At 35.2% G+C, this 22920-nt stretch overlaps 4 protein-coding genes across 4 annotated transcripts; 3 read left to right on the top strand and 1 right to left on the bottom strand.

Annotated features, from left to right (window-relative positions):
* The first annotated feature begins 199 nt into the window (after positions 1-199).
* On the top strand, positions 200-4301 carry LOC119609383. The gene is made up of 2 exons (XM_037964136.1): positions 200-2222; positions 2289-4301. Exons 1-2 carry the CDS (start codon positions 252-254, stop codon positions 4299-4301), a joined length of 3984 nt encoding a protein of 1327 aa, XP_037820064.1. The 5' UTR covers positions 200-251.
* Positions 4302-7918: 3617 nt separating this feature from the next.
* LOC119609381 lies at positions 7919-11506 on the top strand. Its single transcript, XM_037964135.1, has 2 exons — positions 7919-9298; positions 9365-11506. The coding sequence occupies exons 1-2, from the start codon at positions 7919-7921 to the stop codon at positions 11504-11506; spliced, it is 3522 nt and encodes a 1173-aa protein (XP_037820063.1).
* Positions 11507-13560: 2054 nt separating this feature from the next.
* LOC119609377 lies at positions 13561-16659 on the bottom strand. Its single transcript, XM_037964129.1, has one exon. It carries the CDS (start codon positions 16657-16659, stop codon positions 13561-13563), a length of 3099 nt encoding a protein of 1032 aa, XP_037820057.1.
* A 2915-nt stretch (positions 16660-19574) lies between these two features.
* LOC119609375 lies at positions 19575-22568 on the top strand. The gene has a single exon (XM_037964128.1). The coding sequence runs from the start codon at positions 19596-19598 to the stop codon at positions 22566-22568; it is 2973 nt and encodes a 990-aa protein (XP_037820056.1). The 5' UTR covers positions 19575-19595.
* The last annotated feature ends 352 nt before the right edge of the window (positions 22569-22920 follow it).

Here is a 22920-nt window from a genome sequence, read left to right as displayed (position 1 = left end):
CAATGTAAAGGAAAAGGATCAAAATCCCATTAGCAGCAGCTATTTAACATGAGTATATGTGTGTGCGCGCTAGAACAAGATCAGCAAACACCTCTCTCTCGTACCTGTTTAACGATATCGTATTACAAAATTTCTAGTATAAAAGATTTTGCTCTCAGCAGAAACAGTATCAGTTACACCTTAAAACGTCTAACGTTAACAACATTTTTAAAACCGTCAAAATTTATCCCAGCGTAGAAAAAATCTTAAACATGGTTCTCAACTCAACCGTGACCTGTAATAATTTGATCAACGAATCTGAGGAGCAGCAGCAACAACAATCTCCTCAACTTGTGGTGAATACTACCGATTTTAATAACGAAGACCTAGAAGAGTTTGTTAATATTTCGGAAGAAATTGAAAGGACCTCTCGGGAACGTCGTTCTCTAAGAAAACGTTCTAAGTCACGTTCCAATACCATGGTGGTGGCTACCATGACTAGAGAAGAGATATTTGAATCGACCAATGTAGATGATGATGATGATCAATTCCTTAATGCTTTGGAACATCAAACCTCTTATGAGGCGGGCAAAGATCGTGCTGCTTTGGTTAGCAGCATAGAAAATCTAATGAAGTATTTCGATGAAGAAGTTAACGTGGTGGATGATAGCTTGATTAAAACTTCCCCGGTTAAGAAGGTTACTAAAGGAAAGGTGGCCTCTGCGGTGGCTTCTTTGCGCAACAAGTGCAGTTTAACTCCTTCACCCTTAAGTAAGCGCAAGAAGCAGCAATTGGAAGTTAAAGCCAATATCCAGGAGTTGAAGAAAAAGTATGAGACCTCTATGGAAACAGAAGCCAGTCCTTCTCCTAAACCCACGAAAACTAAAAGTCCCAAATTATCGCGTAAAACCAAGGTTAAACAAATGGCTTTATTGTTCAACAGCAAAATCAATTCCATGATACGAAGCTCCTCTCCAGAACCACAAACTCCTGAACCAATATCACCCGGTTTAGAGTCCATAGCTTCGCCCAATTTCACCTCTACTCTCAAGCCGAAATCACCCAAATTGAAAAACAAGTTTACTTTTGTAACCAAACTACCTAGTCCCAAACCTAGTCCACTCTTCAAGAGAAAGTCTTTGCAAAAGGCTCCTAGCATTAGCTCCCTAAACAACAGTCCAGCCATGAAGCGCAAGGAATTGCAAAAACAACCCAGCACTACTTGTTTGGTGGCGGAAAATGTTTTCTCTCAGCTATCGGTCAAGGATAAGGCTTTGCTTTACAATAAATTCATAGCCGATATGTCGAAACAAAATCCCAAATTTAGTAAACATGCTGAGGTCTTGGAATCGAATGTTAAGAAAGAAATACAAAGAGGAGAAGTTATATGTGAGAAACAAGATTCGGTGAAGCACCTCAGAGACACTCTGGAAGCCAAGCTGACACCCACCAAAACATTCTCGAAAACCCTGCAAAGATTTAAAAGAACCACCTCCAAACTGTCATTGGATACAACACCCAAATCCAAGGAATATGAGGATTTACTGCAAAATGATATATCCTGTTCGCTATTGGAAGATGATTCCCAGGATTTGTTGCATGTTAGCACTTTAACGGTGGTTTTAAAGTCCAGCCCCGAATCAAAAAAGTCCACTCTTAACACTAATAAAGGTCAGCGCAAGAAGAAGGATGTAACCTTTTCGGAGGATAACAGTATTATAGAGCCCTCCTATGCTTCTACCTCAACTTTTAAAAGAACCCAAAAGATGATACGTTCTTCTTTTGGCGTGGAGCCTTATGCACCACCCAAGAAAATAAGACGTACACGACATGAACGACTAGCACCTAAGATGTTTTTTCAGAATCAACATTTGGAAAAACTTTTCTATCACTGGCTAAAGGAAAAGAATGGAGTGGCCTTTGACATTACCCCCGTTAATAATAGCAATGATATTATAGAAATAGTGCCCAAAAACTCTAGAGATAATGTTTTGCCGGCCCAAGAAGTACAGGAAATATTAGAGGCAGCTATCACAAAACTGGAAGCCAACAAGCAGGAGCAACATATTTTGGCAACTAACAATGATGCTATAGCCTTAATTAAGAACACTTTGGAAAATGAGCAAAGTTTGGAGAAATCCGTAATAGAAGTGGAACTACCCTTGGAAGTGGAAATTCCTGCAGAGGAAAACAAAGATATAGAAACTGAAGATAGTGATTTGGGCTTGACTAGTATAACCAAGGTAAATTTTGAGAAACAATTTGTTAACGGAACACATAATAATTCTAATATGTCTTTTCCAAAACAGACCACTAGCGAAGATTCCCAAACGGAATTACCAACACAAGAAGTTTCTAATCTTATGGCTAAACCTTTGCGCAAGAAGAAATTACGACGCTCATTGACTTTACGCAAGGAAAGTTCTCTGCTAGAGTCAAATAATTTATTCTCTACAGACTCCGATTCGGATTGCAAAACTCCTAACACCAAAATACAAAGCTGTACTTTGCCCAAATCCAAGAAATGTTCCAATTATGTTAAGAAACTCATATTCAAGACCCTCAACAACACCATGCCTTTGGAACAGCCCAGTTTGGTGAATAATGAGTTAAGCATTTTGGAATTGGATACATCTTTGATAAGACAAGTTAACTCACCCTCGAAAATTAAGAATGCCTATACGTTAACGGTAATGTCATCTCCTTCGCCTCATTCGGAAAGTGATTTCTACGATTCAGATTTACCAAGAACCCCCATGAAGGAAGCTTCTAGATCTTGGCCTTCTTTATTAGAAGCTTGTCTAGATGAGGAACCGTATGTTTTGAAAGACAAGTCGGTATCTACCGAATTCACCGATTTGGCCAAGAGTAAACAAGAACAACAGAAATTGTTGATGGATAGTTTTATAGATCAAGGTTTTGAAACTGGCTCCAATGATATGGATTCACCCTTAAGAATGCCTCGCAAAATAGCCAATGATATAGAGAAATCTATCACCAAACGTGAGAATCCTAAAAACTTCTCTACCCCCAACAAAGATAAACCAGTGCAGCAGGTATTTACCGCACAATGTGGATCTGTGGTATCACACACCATTAGTCCCATAGCATCTAATTCTTCACCACGTCGTCCAGCCTCACTAACCATGACCGTTATAAAGGAAGATTCAAATATGGAAGACTCGGAGGAGTCACATTACACGCCCAGTTCTTTAAATGACAGTGCCACTTTCTTTACCCAAGATTCTCTTTCGCAACAAACCGATTCCCCTCTAGGAGTTACACACAAAGTCAACTCTTCACAATTTTGGATAACTTCAGGAGATTTTACAGCTGCCATAACTATAGATCACTATGAATCTGAACGCTTAATGCTGCTCTGCAATATCTATGGCCAAAAGAGTCTAGAGACTAGAGAAATGAATTTTGGAATCGATGATCAAAAGTTTTGCTATGACAGCTCGGCTACTTCAGATGAGATTATTAAAAAGGTGCCTAAAGTAAACAATTGCTCCCAGTATTGGTTCTCTACCGGTGATGTTTTGATACCTTTTAATGGCAAACAAATGTCTAGCAAGAAAATACAAACATTCTTTAATTATATACGCGAATTCATGGAAGAATCAGGTTCTTTAAGATTTGGCATTGATAGCTATGAATTTTCTAATATCTATCAACAGTCACCCAACTGCACTACTCTCTTTAATGGTAATACCTGGACCCAGGCTATTGCTCCTATATCACCTCTTAAAACCAGTGATTTAGATCAATCTGATGTGGAATCGGAAGAATTTGAAAGAAGTCTTACATTCTCCGCCATTAGTCAACATTCTGATACGGCTTCCCTGAAAAGTGATGATTTGATTAATCCTCAACAATCTAGCTTTAGAACTCAACACTCTTCCGGTTCCCTAGAGCAAATATTTGAAGATGCCCGTCACCTAAATCTCTCCAAAACCCAAACCGATAAACAAGCCTTAGAATCTCAGTTCACCGTACCGGAAATGTTAAAAACTTTACAGAATCAACAGACCAAATTGAAATCTCTAGAAGAACGCATGCTTAGCTGCACTGAAACGAGTGGTAATCAAAAAGTCATTGAAATCAATGAATCCCCCGAGTATATGCGTAAATTAAGAAGCATTATCTCCGCCATTGATAATATAGGAAGAGGTAATGGTTTCAATGCCTGTACCATTGAACAATTGGAAAGTTTTATGTTCTTTTTGAGCCGTTATGCTGATCTTTGCCTGGCCAATTGTACAGCTCATATAGAAAAGATTTTGGATGTGGTTATGAATCAACGTTCATTTCAGCTGTAATTTAAGATTCGAATTTCAACTTTCCATCCTTTTATAAAAGTAACTACAAGTTTCTTCCATTATCGTTGTATTTTATGTAAAACGAAACCATTCCATTTAATGACTATGACTACAGCTTTTAAAAAAGCTTTGGTTTAATTTTAGTATATAAGTTTATATTTAGTTTTAAGAGAGTCTTATGAAGACATTTAGGGTTACCTTTAATATTGAATGTAAGTTGAAATTTATAATAAAAAACCGCTTTGGCAACAAAAAAATTTTTTTGGAATATTTTATTTTTTTAGTTTTAAGTTTTATGTAGGGGATAAAGTTTAAAGAAAATTTCAGGAATTTCTGTTTTCAACACACAAGGATCTTCTCTCTGATGATCTTTGTATGTTGTCTTTGAAATAGGCATATGTATGTTCTAAACTCTAGGGATTTTTATTATTGTTTTCTTATTTTAAAGATCTTTAAGGTTCTGAATATTTTCTGAATATAAAGTTTCATAATTTTCTCATTTAATTAGAAATAATGATCTTGTCTAAGAATTCATATTGATCTTTTCTTGTGTAATGATTTTAGAATGATATTCTTGCAAAAGTTTTGACTCTAGAGAGCTTCTCTGTGATTAAGAGATACGATTCGTTTAGAAATAAATTTTATGAAATTGAAAACCTATATATATGGAGAATCAATTTTCATATTAAACTGATCGTTAATGATCGATCAAAATTCCTTCAGTAAGTGAACATTACACAACGATCGATACTAATCAGTTTCGAAGGAATTTTGATCAGTTTTATTTCCATAAACAGATCGTTAATGATCGATCAAAATTCCTTCAGTAAGTGAACATTACACAACGATCGATACTAATCAGTTTCGAATGAATTTTGATCAGTTTTATTTCCATAAACAGATCAAAGTTCCTTCAGTAAGTGAATATTAAACTACGATCGATACTGAGTACATCGGAGAATGCTAAACTGATCAGTATTATCAGCAAGAAGTTGCCAGAAAACTGTTCCACGTTTTCTTTTATAAAGATCGTTAAATATTTTGAGGAAAAAGTTACTGGGAAACTATACAACTAGTCTGTATAATATAACTCATAAACTAATTAGAAAACTTATCAATATTATCTATAGTAATTGCCCAAAAAAATGATTAACAATTTTGCAAAATGAACCTTTAAAATCCGAGAAAATTTGAGAAAATTTTTAATACAAAGTTTATAAAAAATTCTCAAAAACTGATATTTTTTAATGAAACTTTCAATAATTTAACATTTTTGTAGAGTGATCCTCTACTTTTTTCTCTAAAAACTACCAAGAGTTTAAACACTTTCTAAAGACTTTTGGGTGAAAACTGATCAAACGATTTCTCATAACTGATCTTAACTCTCTGCTGGTAGACTGGTGAACTTTTTAATGAAACTTGATCAAAAACTGTTAAACATTTTTTTTTTTGGAATGATTCTCTAAAACTGCTTTCATTTTATCTAAAACATATCACCTTTTTCTAAAGATGTTTGCGTGGAAACTGATACCTTTTTTTCTACAGAAATTTGCCTACAAACTGATCAACAGTTTCCCCATAAACTGATCTTAACTTTCAGCTGTGAGGCTAATGAAGTTTTTAATGAAACTTGATTAAAAACTATTAAACAGTTTTGTGTAATGATCCTCTTAAACTGTTTCCATTTTATCGAAAAATTAACAACTTTGCATGAAAACCGATCATTTTATTCTACTGACAAAATGATCCACAGTTTATTCAGAAACTGATCGGAGCTATCAGCTGGGAGGCTGATGAAAGTTTTATGGAAACTTGCTCTGAAACTGTTTAATATTTTTATAGAATGATCGTCTCAAACTGTTTCTATTTTCTCTAAAAAACAGTTAAATTATAAACTGATCCGAACATATTTTTGTAGAATGATCCTCTAAAACTGTTATCAATACTTTTGTGAGGAAACTGATCAATAAATTGAGAAATTTGCCCAAAAACTAATCAACCGGTTCCTCATAAACTAATCGGAACTAGCATCTGGGAGACTGATGAACTTTTTTATGGAAATTATCATATTTCTCTAAAGAAACTGAAAAATTATCAATATATTGTACAGAAATTTTCTTGAAAACTGATCAACAGTTATTTTCATAAATATATGGGAACTCTCAGCTGGAAGACTGTAGAATAATCTTCTAAATCACCTTTTTCTAAAAATTAAAAACTTCAGTAACTGATCGTAAGTCTCAGCTGGTAGACTGAGGAACTTTATTATTGAAACTAAATCAGAAACTGTATATATTTTTCTTTCCCATTTCTTTAAAATTATAAACTTTTTTTACTGAAATTTGTCTGGTAACTGATCCATTTATTACTGAATATTGTTTGGAAACAGTACGTTTTTTATAGGTTATCTATTCTATAGAAATAATAGAAAGAAACTCGCGGAAACTGATCAATATTTTTTTATAAAAAAGTTTCTTAGGAACTGAGTAAAGAATTTGCCCTATACAAAGCATATTTTTCTACTGAATGTCGATCAAAGGCTATTAAACTTTCTGGTAAAACGTTCCTAAGAAAGTAAACAGAATTTTTCTAAAATATATCAATATTTTGTAGAAAAATAATCAAATAATATACTTTTTATGCATAAAGTTGGGATATGTTCAATATTTCTATGGAACGATCTTAGTAAACTGATAAGTATTTATCAAAGATTTATTCAAGACTATTTGTTATAGAAAGTCAAAAGGAAATTGATCAAAATTCTCTCACTCTTAGTTAATCGGAGTCTCATCATGTTTGTTTTGCCGAAAAATACTTCAGTTACAGATAAAATTTTACAATTCCAAAATACTATTGAGGTTTTAAACGCTTTCGAATGGCAGAATTTGATCACAAATGAGCAATTTCAGAATTTGATAAAAAATGAGAAATTTCAGCTCTCGATAACGGAATAAGAAACATTTATATTAATATATTTTGAATTCTAGAGTATAAGTTTTGGAACCAAAACTCTATTAAGGTTTTAATCGCCTTCAAATGCCAGAATTTGTCCCTGAAGTTTTAGAAAGCAAAAATTAACTTATTTCCCTCTGCAGCATCGTATAATTCTAGAAATTTCCATCTTAGTAATTAGTAAAATTTAAATTACATCTGCAATCGTTAAAACTAAATTTTGAAATTTCGAAAAACCTTAATTTAATTCCAAAGAAATTTCCCGCTAAATACTTAAATTCTAAGGAAATTTTTCGTACTTTAGTCCAAGTAGCAGCTGCATATTTGCATATATGCTAAGTAAAAACCGCTATAATCCCAGCAGGTAGCTATAAACGCTACTTAAAACACCTTTTATATAGAGAATTAAATTAAAACGCGAATAATTAGAAAAATTCGCGAAAAAGGTACAAGTACTAGGTAGTAAAAAGGTACCTGATTGACACACTCTAAGGTTACTCAAAGGATTTCGGCTACCTGTACTTTCCACTATCTTAAGTGTAAGTTTGATTTGAGTATATAAACTTGTGCAAATTGTGAATTCAACATCAGTTCTAAACTGTAACGTCTAACGTTAAACACGAAATCTAAGAAAAATTCTAAATTTTTATCAAAACCCTTCAAAAATGATGACTATTGCTACAACTGTCACTAAACAATCATCTCCTGTTGCTTCTCGAAAGAAGTATCCAGCTCCTCAACGTCCCAGTATTGAGGAATTGAAGAAGAAGTATGAAGCTAATACTACCAATGCCAACCAGCAAACTTCCATGACTCCAAAACAATCGTCGCCTAAGATGTTGAAAAAATCAAAAGTCAAGCAAATGGCCTCAATGTTCAATTCCAAGATTTCCCAAATTATCAGAAGAGAACCAGATGTTGGCAAGTATACTACTTTGGTGAATGAATTAACGCCCGAACCCAAGCCACAACCTAAGACGGGGTTACCAAAACCCTTGCCTTTACCCAAGATACGCTATAATAAGGAAAGAGCTCCCTTGCCTAGTCCCCGTACTAAAGCAAAAGCTAAGGCCCAACAAAAATCCATGTACTTTGTATCTGAAGACAACTTTGCCAAGTTAACGGTAAAGGATAAGGCCCAATTGTATACCCAATTCATAGATGACATGTCCAAGAAAAATCCCAAGTTTGGCAAACATGCTGAACTAATGGAAGCTAATGTTAAGAAGGTGGTGGCTAGAGGTGAAGTGATTAATGAAAAACAAGCCTCAGTCAAACGTTTGCTAGAGGAACTTGAGGCTAGATGTGCCTTCCCTAAACAAACGGTTTCACCTTTGGCCTTACAAAGAATCAACTCGATGCGGAAATCTAAAGCTAATGCTAAGGGACCAGTTAAATCCAAAGAATTTGAAGATATTCTACAGAAAAAAGTATCTCATATCACTACTCTAACGGTAACACTACAACCCATTCCCGAAATGAAGAAACAAAGAAGAGCTAGATCTTTGCCACGTCGTCGTAGAGATCATGAACAAGTACTTAAGGAATTGGGCATTATAGAACCTTCTCACAAGAGAAACAATGATGAAATGCGTTCTTCGTTGCCTATTGAGGCCTATGCTCCTCCCAAGAAGATCCGTCGCACTAGAACCGAAAGATTGACTCCTCAAATTGTCTTCCAAAATCAACAATTGGAAAATTTATTTTTTACTTGGTTGAGAGAAAGACAAGATAAAGAGAAAGAGGAAATTGTTAAGGAATGTGAAACAACAGAAGTCAAATCCAAGTCTTCTATAGACAAGCTATTAGAGGAGGCCATAGCTAAGTTGGAAACAGTGGAAACCAAACAAAAGGATGAAAAGGAAATTGAGACTAAAGCCAATGAAATTACACCCAAATTGACACCACGCAAAAAGAAACCAGCTCCTCCAGTGCCAACGCATGCCAAGCAAATACCTTTGGCCAGCTGTGAAGCATCAACCACTTCATCTGTTAAACATTCAGAAGCTGAAGAAAGTGAATCGGGTCTAGGCGCTTTGACAAAAGTAAGTTTTACTGAAAACTCTCTCACAGCAAACAAAAATTCTAATTTTGCAAACTTTCTCCCACAGATTAATAGCGAAGATTCACAGCCTGATACTCAAGACAAGGAAACTGAGCAATTGGAAAAGGAAAGCGATTTTGGCAAACCTATTAAACCTCTACGTAAAAAGAAAATGCGTCGCACTTTAACTTGGAAAAAAGATACCTCCATAGAAGAGACACATCCCATAACCTCCACCGATTCTGATTCAGATTCCAAAATCAGCGAAACCATTAATAAAAACAAGATGCTTTTTATAGCCCCACAAATGGCGCAAGTAACAGAAGCTGTAGAAACACCTATTGAGCCTAGTTTTGTGGAACTAGACGAATCCCTAATGCGTGAAGTAAATTCGCCACGCAAAATCAAATCTGCCTACACTTTAACTGCCTGTTCACCCATACCTTGTCAACAGGAAGAGGATTTGAAGGATTTTAACAAAGTTTTGGACGCCAGTGAATGTGTTAAAAATGAAACATGCCACTCTTGGCCCTCGTTAGTGGACAATGAAATTGAACAGGATTTCAGTTTACAAAACAAAACTCAATCTTCTGATTTGTCAATGGCTTTGCCAAATCTCGAACCTAGATCTTTGGCTGATAGTTTTATAGATCAAGGTTTTGAAACCGGGTCTAATGATATGGATAGTCCCATACGTGCTCCCAAAAAATCTGCCTTAAAACGAACTGATATTAAAGTATCAGGACCTCTCTTCATTAAACTGGGTTCAGATGGGGAAAATAAAGCTGAAACTCCTTCGGGTTTCTCAACGCCCATTAAGGGTCATTTGCAACAACAACAAGCAGAAAAATCAACCAGTGGACCAGCTCCTCAGCAGCTTTTCAGTCCCATAGCAATGTCTTTGAAAAATCGCCGCAAATCTCTATATGACACTGAATCTAGACGCAATTCTTTGGCCATGCAAGTAATACGAGAAGATCATCCTTTGGAGCATCATGAAATGACTTCACCTCGCAATTTAAACAATACCGAGCAGACATTTTTCGCCAATGCTCCCACCTTGGATATGTGCAATGACATGACCGGCCTTAATACCGATAAAACTTCTCAATTTTGGATTAAATGTGGTGATTTCTCGGTATCTCTTGACATCTATTACAATGATGCCGAACGGGTGCGTTTACTATATGAAATCTTTAGCCAAAGAAGTTGTGATACCAAGGATTTACATTTTGGGATTGATGATCATAAGTTTTCCGTACACAATCCTCAAGATCAGGAGAATATCTCAAAACGTTTGCCTGCCAATAAGGATTGTTCGCACTATTGGTTCTCCACTGGTGACTTGGCTATACCTTTTGGTGGCAAACGTTTGTCTGCCGAAAAGATACAACGTCTCTTTGAATTCATTAAAGCTTCTGTGGAAGAGACTGGCATATTGCGTTTTGGTGTGGATACTGTAGAATTTTCAAATGTTCCTGAATTCTGGAATCAATCACCCAAATACTCTATGGAAAGCAGCTACAGCATGTTGGTGGGTTTACAATCGGGCAATAGTAATGGTTTGGAAGGACGCAGTAAATTTGCTTGGCCCAACTCCAAACCCGTACGTGTTAGTGACTTAGATCAGTCCGACTATGAGTGTGAGGATTTTGAAGATAACGATTCTTGTCGGCTTTCCTTCTCACCCTTTGGCAGCAATCATTTCGATTTAGCTGCTTTGGGTAATGAAGAACTTTCCCTACCACGCAACAGTGAAGCCATGATGAATAGTGAATCATTTGGTTATGAATATGAAAATGAATCATTGGATCACTTATTTGGTGATAAATACAATGCCAAACCCATGCCTGTACCCCAAATTGAAGCCACTCCTGTGCCGGAAATGTTAAACACTTTGAAATCACAACAAGAACGTTTAAGTTTAGTACAAACTAAACTTTCCACCTACAACAACCCGGCTAATCTATCGAGTGATGCACTAGATGCTCTTAAGGGAACTCCAGAATATATTGCCAAACTTAGGAGTATAGTGGCCGAAATTACCAGCAAAGGCAGCAGTAGTGGTTTTAAAGACTGCACCGTTCAAGAATTGGAAAGTTATATGTTTTTCCTAAGTCGTTATGCTGATATTTGTCTGCATAGCTGCAGTGATCATATGGAAAAAGTATTGGATGCTCTCTTGGATCAAAGAGCTGTAGTGGTCTAAATACTTGATTTTCATTGATATTTAGATCTAAGTTTACTTTTTTGTATATATAGTAATGGACTGTCTTCTAAAGACATTAAATATGTATTTAGTTCTTAGGTAAAAATTTGATGAATAAAATTTAATTTTTAAAAAATAAATTTATAAATAGTTTTATTTTTATTAATATCTTTATTTAATTAGCGACATCTAAACAAATTAAATCTTTATTGTTTTGTTTACATTTTGTTAATTTTCTCCATAGATTGAAAACCGATCTGAATTTTTACTTATGTAACAGATTTTTAAAATATGTATACATTGCATGAAAACGTATGTTTTAGACACATTTTAGGATTTTTCTCTGGAATTGCTCATAGTACGAAAAATATAACCATTTTCTATGTGCTACTAGACTAAAGACTAGACTATAGACTAGCCTATAGACTAGACTATAGACTAGATTATAAGCTAGACTATAGACTAGACTATAGGCTAGATTATAGACTTGACAATATACTAGATTATAGCCAATACTATAGACAGACTATATATTACACTATAGACTAGGCTATAGACTAGATTATAGACTAGACTATAGACTAGACTATAGACTAGACTATAGACTAGACTATAGACTAGACTATAGACTAGACTATACACTAGACTATACACTAGACTATATACTTGACTATATACTAGACTATAGACTAGACTATAAACTAGACTATAGACTAGATTATACACAGACTATAGACTAGACTATATACTCCACTATAGACTAGACTATATACTCCACTATAGACTAGACTATAGACTAGACTATAGACTAGACTATAGACTAGACTATAGACTAGACTATAGACTAGACTATAGACTAGACTATAGACTAGACTATAGACTAGACTATAGACTAGACTATAGACTAGACTATAGACTAGACTATAGACTAGACTATAGACTAGACTATAGACTAGACTATAGACTAGACTATAGACTATACTATAGACTAGACTATAGACTAGACTATAGACTAGACTATAGACTAGACTATAGACTAGACTATAGACTAGACTATACCCTATACTATAGACTAGACTATAGACTAGACTATAGACTAGACTATAGACTAGACTATAGACTAGACTATAGACTAGACTATAGACTAGACTATAGACTAGACTATAGACTAGACTATAGACTAGACTATAGACTAGACTAGACTAGACTACAGACTACTAGACTAGACTATAGACTAGACTACAGACTAGACTATAGACTAGACTATAGACTAGACTATAGACTAGACTATAGACTAGACTATAGACTAGACTATAGACTAGACTATAGACTAGACTATAGACTAGACTATAAACTAGACTATAGACTAGACTATAGACTAGACTATAGACTAAACTATAGACTAGACTATAGACTAAACTGTAGACTATACTATTTTATACATATAGTCTTAACATGTTTTCTATTTAAAAAAATAGAAAGGCCCTAAAAAGGTACCAAAGTTACACATGATCACCCTCTAAACGTACAAATTTCAAAAAGAGTGCCATATACACAGCTGCTCTCTTTGTGAGTAGATGAATACAATCCTTAATAGTGCTTTTAACTAATCAAGAAACCCAGTTTTACCCGTTTTTCCCTTTTTTACCCCTAAATATTCGAATTGTTTTTCACTCCAAGATAATTTCGGGAAAAGTCTTATAAAATAGTTTGTGGTCACCATAATTATAATAAATTAAGTATTAAGCTCTTTTAAATTCAATATTGGTTGAAAATTAGATTATAAAATGACTTTTTTTAGTTCAACCATTATAGCAAATTGGGGAAATATTTAGTTAAGAAAATATTGTTATGGACCTATAAAGTATTTTAATTTGTTTTTTAAATAAAAGTTATAAAAATTTGTTTTTTTAAAGTATTTTATTATTTTTTTCTAAAATAGTTCTTAAATCTAAACAAATAATATATATTTAAAGTCTTCTTTAGAAGACTGTCAACGTTTATATACAAATACAATTAAAAAGAAAACTTAAGAACTATTATTATTCAAAAACTTAAACTACTACTGCTTTATAATCGACTAAAGCTTCCAAAACTGTTTCCATATGTTGGCTGCAACTACTCAAACAGATTTCAGCATAACGACTAAGAAAATGCATATAACTTTCCAGTTCATCCACAGAGCATGATTTAAAATGATTACTGCAGCCAATATTACTGATATCTGCCACAATATCCTTGAGTTTCTCCACATATTCTGGGGTACCCTTATAAACATCCAAAGAATCTTTGGGTATATAGCAGGGTTTAACATATCGGGAGAAATGTTCTTGTACAGCACTTAGACGTTGTTGTTGATTTTCTACGTTGTAAACCATTTCGGGCAGTGATAAATTTTGTGATGGTTGACTATCTTCTTGATTGTCGTCGAAAAGTTGATCCAAAGGTTCACTTTCATATTCACCACAATATGATTCTAGACTCATCATGGCTTGGCTATTGCGGGGCATGGATAGTTCTTCATTATCCAAGGAGGCTAAATCATAATGATTGCTGCCAAAGGGGGAGAAAGATAAACGTCCTCGCTCAATTTCCTCATAGTTGTCGGATTCATCTAGATCGCTAATCATTACCGGTTTACTGTGAGGCCAGGCGTATTTACTGCGTCCTTCTAAGCCATTGCTATCACCAGATTGTAAACCCACTAGCATGCTGTATTGGCTTTCCACTGAAAATTTGGCAGGTTGATACCAAAATTCGGGAACATTGGAGAATTCCACTTGATCTACACCAAAACGTAAAATGCCAGTTTCTTCCACAGTTTCCTTGATGACACGGAAGAGACGTTGTATTTTTTGTGGAGTTAAGTATTTGCCACTAAAGGGTATGGCCAAGTCTCCGATAGAGAACCAATAGTGTGAACATCCCTTTGTAGCTGGTATGTGGGTTGAGGTATTATCACTTTCATAAGGACCATGTACAGAAAATTTCTGATCATCTATGCCGAAATGTAAATCCTTGGTTTCACAGCTAGTTTGACTAAAGATTTCATATAAGAGTCGCAATCTTTCGGCTTCATTGTAGTTGATTTCCCATGCCACTGAAAAGTCACCACAATTTATCCAAAATTTTGAAGTCTTTTCCACAGCATTATTGGTTGTTTCCTTAGTTATATCCATAGTGGGAGCATTTGCAAAGAATTTTTGTTCTGTTTGACTTTTGTAGGTTTCTTGAGCTTCCAAAGGTTGATCTTCTCTGATAACCTGCATGGCTAGAGAGTTGCGTCTGGCTTCCATGTCATAAAAAGATTTACGGCGACTTTTTATGGGTTTGGCAATAGGACTGAAAAGTTGTTTAGCTGAGCCCGATCCGCAATTGGCAAATGAATGATGCTCTTGCTCCTTGATGGGTGTTGAGTAGTCAAAATTTCCTTTTTTGCTGTTATTCAAGTTAGAAGAGAGTGGTGAGTTTGTTTCTGCTGGCACGTATGCTCTTTTGAGTGGACTTTCATTATCATTGGTAGCTGTTTCAAAACCTTGATCCGTTAGGGTATCGCAAGCCGTTTGAGTTATATTATGACTACTCCTGTTTAAATGAGTTTTAGCAAAGTTGAGCGATGATCGTGGTGTACACAAAGGAGTTTCCAAAACGGTGAGAGTATAGGCTGATTTGATTTTGCGTGGTGAGTTTACAACTCTTATTAGGGATTCATTGAAATCTTCTAAAACTTCCTGCGCTTCAAAATGGGTTTGTTTCCCTTCTTCTGCTGCCGTTGGTTGCATAAACAACTTTTTGTTTTTAGCTCTAGTTTCCGTTTGCTTACTATCCGATTCCGAATCAGTGGAGTTTATTTGGTTGATTTCATTTTGTGAGACTTCTTTCTTGAATACAGCATTGCGTCTTAACTTCTTTTTGCGTAAAGGCTTCAAAGGTTGGGCAAATACAAAATCATTTTCCGAATTGTCTGTTTTAGTGCCCAGACTTTCAGTTTGTGACTCCTCACTGGTATTCTTGGGTAAAGAAGATAAACCAGATTCACTATCTTCGGTTTCTGAGGCTTTCGTCAAGGATGTTGAACTAAAGGAGTTTCTTTTAGGTGAAGGAGTTGCTTCAGCATTCTGTTCGATTTCCAAAACTTCCAACTTAGCTATAGCTTCTTCCAATAGTTTATCTATAGCAGATTTTTGTTTTTCTTCATCCACTTCCGATTGATTAGATATGTCCTCAACACCATCATCTTTATCGTGTTTCTCCTTAAACCATGAAAAGAATAAATCTTCTAATTGTTGATTTTGGAAAATTGTATTAGTCGTCAAATCTGGCTGATGTTCCAATGATATATTTTGATTTCCCACATGTATGCGAGGCAAAGATTTCACTTTTTCTTGATTAGTTGGCTTATCCTTGTTGAAAATATCCTCAAATTCCTTGGCTTTAAGAGGAGTAGAAGTTTTTACTAGTAATTTTTTGCGTGCCGCTAAGGCTCTCTTCATTGAATCCATTCTTTGTATAGCATGACTCTTATAAGCGGTGGGTTTAGGAAAAACTTTATTAAATTCCAATTCATCGAGTAAATCTTTAACGGTGGCTTGTTTTTCAACAATAACTCCACTATGGTTTATATTCTTTTGGGTGCTGACACCCATTAGTTGAGCATGTTGTCCGAATTGAGGATTCTTTTTAGACATTTCCTCTACAAATTGTGTATAGAATTTGGCTTTATCCTTTACCGACAACTTGGCAAATACCTCTTCAGCCACAAAACAAATTGAGAGCTTTGTTTGATTTTGGTTTAGTGTTTTAGTTCTGGGACTAGGCACTGGTGTTTTAGGTTTGGTAAAACGTGTTCTAGGCTTGGGAACAGGTTTGTCAATGGTAGCTTTAGGTTGAGGCTTAGGTTCTGGTGAGAATGCATTTACCAAAGTGGAATACTTTCCCACTTCTGTATCACGTTTTATAAGTTGTGACATTTTGGTATTGAACATCGAAGCCATTTGCTTAACTTTGGATTTCTTCAATTTCTTGGGTGATTTGGGTTTTGTAGACATCTTGGGGGTTTCGTAGACGGGAGATGATGATTCGTATTTCATTTTCAATTCCTCAATAGAACGACGTTTGTTGATGAAAGTTGATTGATTGTTAGCTTGAGACATTTTTAGGGTTTAAGTTTAAAAACTTGTTGACTTAATTTTCTAATAGTGATGTTAACGTTAAACGTAACAGTTTAGAACTGATGCCGATTGTATCATTTCACAAAGTATATATAGCAAAAAGTTTATTTTACTAACAGGTAGTTTAAATTTCCCAATGATCCTTTTTACTAGACAGGTTAAAGATAGTTTTACTAAGTATGGTTTTAGTTTTGGCGTTAGGTTTAGTTTAGTACCTGTTTCTATTTTCTGATTGGTTTTAAACAGAGATTAAATTTTGAGCTATCGTGCATGTGGTTTTCCCTTTTACAGGTAGATTATTGTGAAATCCCTGTGGGTAGTCCTTTTTGTAATAGTAGCAACTAAGATTTGTTTTACAATATTATGAACACGTGCAATTGGAAAATTTTTGTGGAAATTTGGGATTCACTACTAAATTAGTTAATATTTAGTTCTTATATTGGAAACTAGGAAACCGAACAATGTTCCAAAACCCTACATACAGCATAATCTAAATCTTCAGAAACTGAAGAAAGTGTATAAGGTTTATCTTCATTACCCAGGAAAACTAGATAAGATCCACAAAGAGAAAGTCAGACAATAACAACTGATAACTAGGAGAATGATAATGTGTTCCCAAGAACGTGAATCAGTTTTAACTTAATTATACAAGAATACCACATAAATCAGAAAAACTATTTAGTTTAAGGAGAATGTATGTTACATCAAATCTGAAGAAATGCAACTAAAGGAGAATTTATGTATGTTACTTCAAATCCGAAGAACAGTTCGTTCTTTTACCAGAGTTTCTGGTGTGAATCGATACAACGATTCAAATAACGGAGGCATCCAAACTAGAGAAATTATATGTTGGAAAATGATTTTTTGTGTTTGCGAAACTTTTGAAGAATGAATCCTTTATGAGAGCAGTGAAATTAACAAAGAAACTGAAAACTAATCGCGCAATTTCCTTGAACCTTTCATCATGAAGTCGGAAAATGATTCAAAGGTTGCAAAACCTGCAGCTTTAGAAGGGGAAATGATTATTAAACAAAGGTCACTTGGATCTAAAGAATGTTTAGAACAATTAAGAGCCGTGAACTTAACAAGGAAACTCTCATCGTTCAACTTTCTTGAACTTACAACAGGAAGAGACAAATTTGTGGTTTAAACACAAGGCACAAGAACATCATTTCTTAGAAATCAATCAAATTCAATTCATTCGAATTGGACTTTCAACAAGTAACAAGATACAAGGAGTTTACTCAAGTTTGAAAAAGGTTTAGGAGAATTCCCTGAGTCTGGAGCGTTGAGAGAATCAATGATAGGAGTTTTGAGCTCAAGTTCAAGGAAATCAAGTTTATTTATGATATGTTTTTAAAACGGTTTTGTGTATTCCACACTCATCATTAGAAATCCTCGCGGATCGTCTTACTTTCTTCAACCTGTAACATGAAAAGCCAAATTTGAGGTTTAAACACCCATTAAGACACAAGAACATGTTGCATTTCTTAGGAAACAATCAGGTTCAGTTCGCTCGATTGGATTCAACAACTATCAAGACATAAGTCTGAGGAGGGTTTGGGAGCATTGAGTGAATCCCTGAGTCTGAAAGAGGTTAAGGTGTGTTGACAGAATCCCTGATGGGACCTCGAATCTGAAGAAAATTAAAAAGAATTGGATGTATCGCTGAAAAGAGTATATTTACAATGTGGTTTGAAAATTGCTCTCCATAATCCTCGTTGTTCCTTAACCCTCCATACATATTTATACTCACTCAAAACTGAAGAAAATTAAACAGAATTGGATATATAATGATAATGATTGTGATTTTTGTAAAATCTAGTCTGTCTTCGAAAGATTTTGAAAACGGTTTTATGTACTCCTCACTCATCATTAGAACTGCAACACCCAAAGCTAAATTTGGCTTTTTAACACCCATCAAAGTACAAGGACATCATATTCACTCCTATCTGAAATAAATGAAACTGAATTGGAAGTATGTCTGATGAGAGTTGAGAACTCTGGAAAGTCGGATCTGTTTACTGTCTGCAATGTGTTTTGAAAACTTCCCGTTGAACATCGCTAAAACTTCCACACCACAGGATTAAATTCAGCTCAAGAAACTCAGCTGAAGAAAATTTAGGAGAATTGGATGAATTCCTTTGATTTCTCAACTTTCATCAAGTTGCATGAATACAAAACATTTGCCACATGTGTTGATTCAGCTCTAAACCCCTGAAATCTCTTTCTGATTAGAAGTTAAGACGTAGTTTGTTTGTCAGGCGGGCATTAGAGTATTCCTGCAACCTCTAAAGCCAAAAAGGACTAACGTTCTTTGCAAATGCTCTTATTATATAAATGATGGAATAATAGACATAATAGAAACTATACGTTTTGGAAATCGTTTACCAAACCAGCTTTGAAACTAGTGACTAGTGTACGTGACTTCTTAGAATGTCTGTAAATTGAATAATCACTATAAGAATTTTAAAATTTTTTGTAATATTACATGTTAATCTTAGTTGCTCTAATTAAAAAGGACTAACTATCCACAAGCCTATGTATTACAAAAACTTGCCTGTAAAAGAGGCTTAAACATCCCTTTGAAAAACCCAAGCAGATGTACATATAAGAGATTAAACCACAATAAGAAAACAGGTACTACTCCTAATCTTAATGCTATTTAGTCACACCAACTACCTTTTTAACATTAAACAAAAAAGGATTAGAAATTCTAACTACCTGTAAACAAACCACACATTTTGCTATATATACTTTGAGGAACGCGACATTTAGCATCAGTTCTGAACTATAACGTCTAACGTTAACAACGCAAATAAACAAACTAAATTTTTACCTTGAAAATTATTATCAAAATGTCTTACAACCAACAAACATCTCCCATCAACAAACGTCGTTCCATCGAGGAATTGAAAATGAAATACGAATCATCAGCAGCCGTCTTCGAAACACCCAAGATGTCTTCCAAACCTAAATCACCCAAGAAATTGAAGAAATCTAAAGTTAAGCAAATGGCCTCCATGTTCAACACCAAAATATCACAACTCATCAAACGTGATTCCGAAGTGGGAAAATATGCTGCTTTGGTAAATGAATTCTCACCAGAACCTAAACCACAGCCTAGAGCCACCTTTGAAAAACCTGTGCCCAAGCCTAGAACACGTTTTACCAAGCCAAAGGCACCAGTTCCTAGTCCCCGCCTTAAAACATTAAACAAAGTTGGCGAAAAACCCTCTGCTTGTTTTGTGGCGGAAGAAGTATTTGCCAAGTTATCGGTAAAAGACAAAGCTAAATTCTATACACAATTTGTGGAAGAAATGTCGAAAAAGAATCCTCAATTTGGTAAACATGCTCAACTAATGGAAACTAGCTCGAACAAGGATGGTAATCAAGGTGGAGTTATTGTGGAGAAACAGGCCACAGTTAAAGAATTACTCAAAGAACTTGAGTTAAATAATGCTTTAACTAAACCCAACAAAGCTTTACAAAGTCTCAACTCTATAAAGAGAGATTTTGATGCTTATACAACAACAGCAGTCAATACTTCTATACCCTGCAAAGCCAAGGAGTTTGAGGATATTTTAGAGAAGAACAAGATAAAACAAGAAAAAAACAAATCCTTATGTAGCCTACCAGACACAACTGAAACACAACAACAAGATCTCACAAGCAATTCAATCTTCCAAAACCAACAATTAGAAGATTTGTTCTTTTCCTGGTTTAAGGAGAAACATGATAACGATGATTGCGTTGAAGACTTATCAAATCAATCAGAAGTGGATGAAGAAAAACAAAAATCCGCCATTGATAGACTATTGGAAGAAGCCATAGCGAAATTGGAAATCATAGAAGCTGAACAAAATACTCAAGTGCCCATACCCATGCCACGCAAAAAGAAATCATCATCATCTTCCACTACATCATCTGGAACCGAAGAAAGTGAATCTGGTCTATCTTCTTTGCCCAAGAATACCAGCGAGGAGTCACAAGCTGAAAATCAAACCACTAAAACTGAGAATTCTGAAAATGGTTTTGAATTTGCCAAACCTTTGAAGCCTCTACGCAAAAAGAAATTGCGCAAAAATGCCTTGATAAAGAGTGAAGTCAACCAAATCACCTCTACAGATTCGGAATCGGATAGTAAGCAAGCTGAAACTAAACTTAAAAATAAAAAGTTATTTATACAACCAGCACAGCAACAACCGTTAGAGAAGGTGAAGCCAGAATCGGAAGAAAGTCTAGCAGAATTAGATGAATCCCTAATGAGGGTTGTAAACTCACCACGCAAAATCAAATCGGCCTATACTCTCACTGTTTTGGAAACTCCCCTGTGTACACCACGTTCATCGCTTAACATTGCAAAACCTCAACCATCTTCCGATACTTTAACGGATCAGGGATTTGAAACTGCTACTAATGATATTGACAGTCCCTTCAAAAGAATTTCTACACCAGATATGACAAACTCTCCCATGTCTACCCTGAACAGAAGCAAAAACAATTTTGGCTTTTCAACACCCATTAAGGCTCAAGAACATCATACCTTCACCGCCACCGGAACAGGCTCAGCTAAACAATTATTTAGTCCCATCTCTAAACCTTTAAAAAATCGCCGCAAATCTTTATATGACGTAGAATCAAGACGTAACTCTCTAGCCATGCAGGTTATCAGAGAAGATCAACCTTTGGAAGCACAAGAAACCTACAGCAGTAATCTCTACAGCCAAACCGAACAAAGATTCTTTGCAAATGCTCCTACCATGGAAATGTCTCAAGAAACAACCAATAAACCTGTTCAAAAGACTTCACAATTTTGGATTAAATGTGGTGACTTTTCGGTAGCTTTGGAAATCAACTACAATGAAGCCGAAAGATTGCGTCTTTTGTATGAAATCTTTAGTCAAACTAGCTGCGAAACCAAGGATTTACATTTCGGCATAGATGATCAGAAATTTTCCGTTCATGGTCCTTACGAAATGGATAATACCTCAAAACGTATGCCTGCTTCTAAGGGTTCTTCACACTATTGGTTTTCCACCGGAGACTTGGCCATACCTTTCAGTGGCAAATATTTAACAGCACAAAAAATACAACGTATCTTCCGTGTCATCAAAGAAACCGTAGAAGAAACTGGCATTCTACGTTTTGGTGTAGATGAAGTGGAATTCTCCAATGTTCCCGAATTTTGGTATCAACCTGCCAAATTTTCAGTGGAAAGTCAATACAGCATGCTAGTGGGTTTACAATCTGGTGATAGCAATGGCTTAGAAGGACGCAGTAAATACGCCTGGCCTCACAGCAAGCCGGTAATGATTAGCGATCTCGATGAATCCGACAACTATGAGGAAATTGAGCGAGGACGTTTATCTTTCTCCCCCTTTGGCAGCAATCATTATGATTTAGCCTCTTTGGACAATGAAGAACTTTCCATGCCACGCAATAGCCAAGCCATGATGAGTCTAGAATCATATTGTGGTGAATATGAAAGTGAACCTTTGGATCAACTTTTCGATGATAGTTTTAGTCAAGCATCGGAACAATCAAGAAATCTTTCGTTACCCGAAATCGTTAATACCGTACAAAATGAACAGCAACGTTTGGGTGGTATACAAGAACAATTGGCCAACTATACTAAACCCTCCTATGTGGGCAAGGACTCATTGGATGGTCTTAAAGGTACACCGGAATATGTGGAACAACTTAAGGACATTGTTACCGATATCAGCAATATTGGCAACACTGACAATTTTAAGTCGTGCTCTGTACAAGAATTGGAAAGTTATATGCATTTCCTCAGTCGTTATGCTGAAATCTGCTTAAGCAAATGCTCTAAACATATGGACACAGTTTTGAATGCTTTGGACGATTACAAAGCCGTAGTAGTTTAAGTTTGAGCAAAATTATTTTAAATTAGTTCTTAAGTTTTCTTATTGTATTTGTATATAAACGTTGACAGTCTTTCTAAGAAGACTTTAAAATTATATTTTAGATTTAAGAACTATTTTTGAAAATAAATAAAATCTTTGAAAAAACGAAAATTTACTTGAATATTTATTTTTATATACTTTTATTTTAAGGAATTGTCATTTTAAATGTTTTATGCTTTAGACTAGTCTTGTCTATAGTCTTGTCTATAGTCTAGTCTATAGTCTAGTCTATAGTCTAGTCTATAGTCTAGTCTATAGTCTAGTCTATAGTCTAGTCTATAGTCTAGTCTATAGTCTAGTCTATAGTCTAGTC

This window comes from Lucilia sericata, unplaced genomic scaffold (assembly GCF_015586225.1).
Source record: "Lucilia sericata isolate MDLA Ls3-8-SP2 unplaced genomic scaffold, ASM1558622v1 Contig000971F_arrow, whole genome shotgun sequence".
Classification (NCBI taxonomy): Eukaryota; Metazoa; Arthropoda; class Insecta; order Diptera; family Calliphoridae; genus Lucilia; species Lucilia sericata.
The sequence above is the reverse complement of the archived record's forward strand: the minus strand, read 5'-3'. Positions and strand labels throughout refer to the sequence as shown.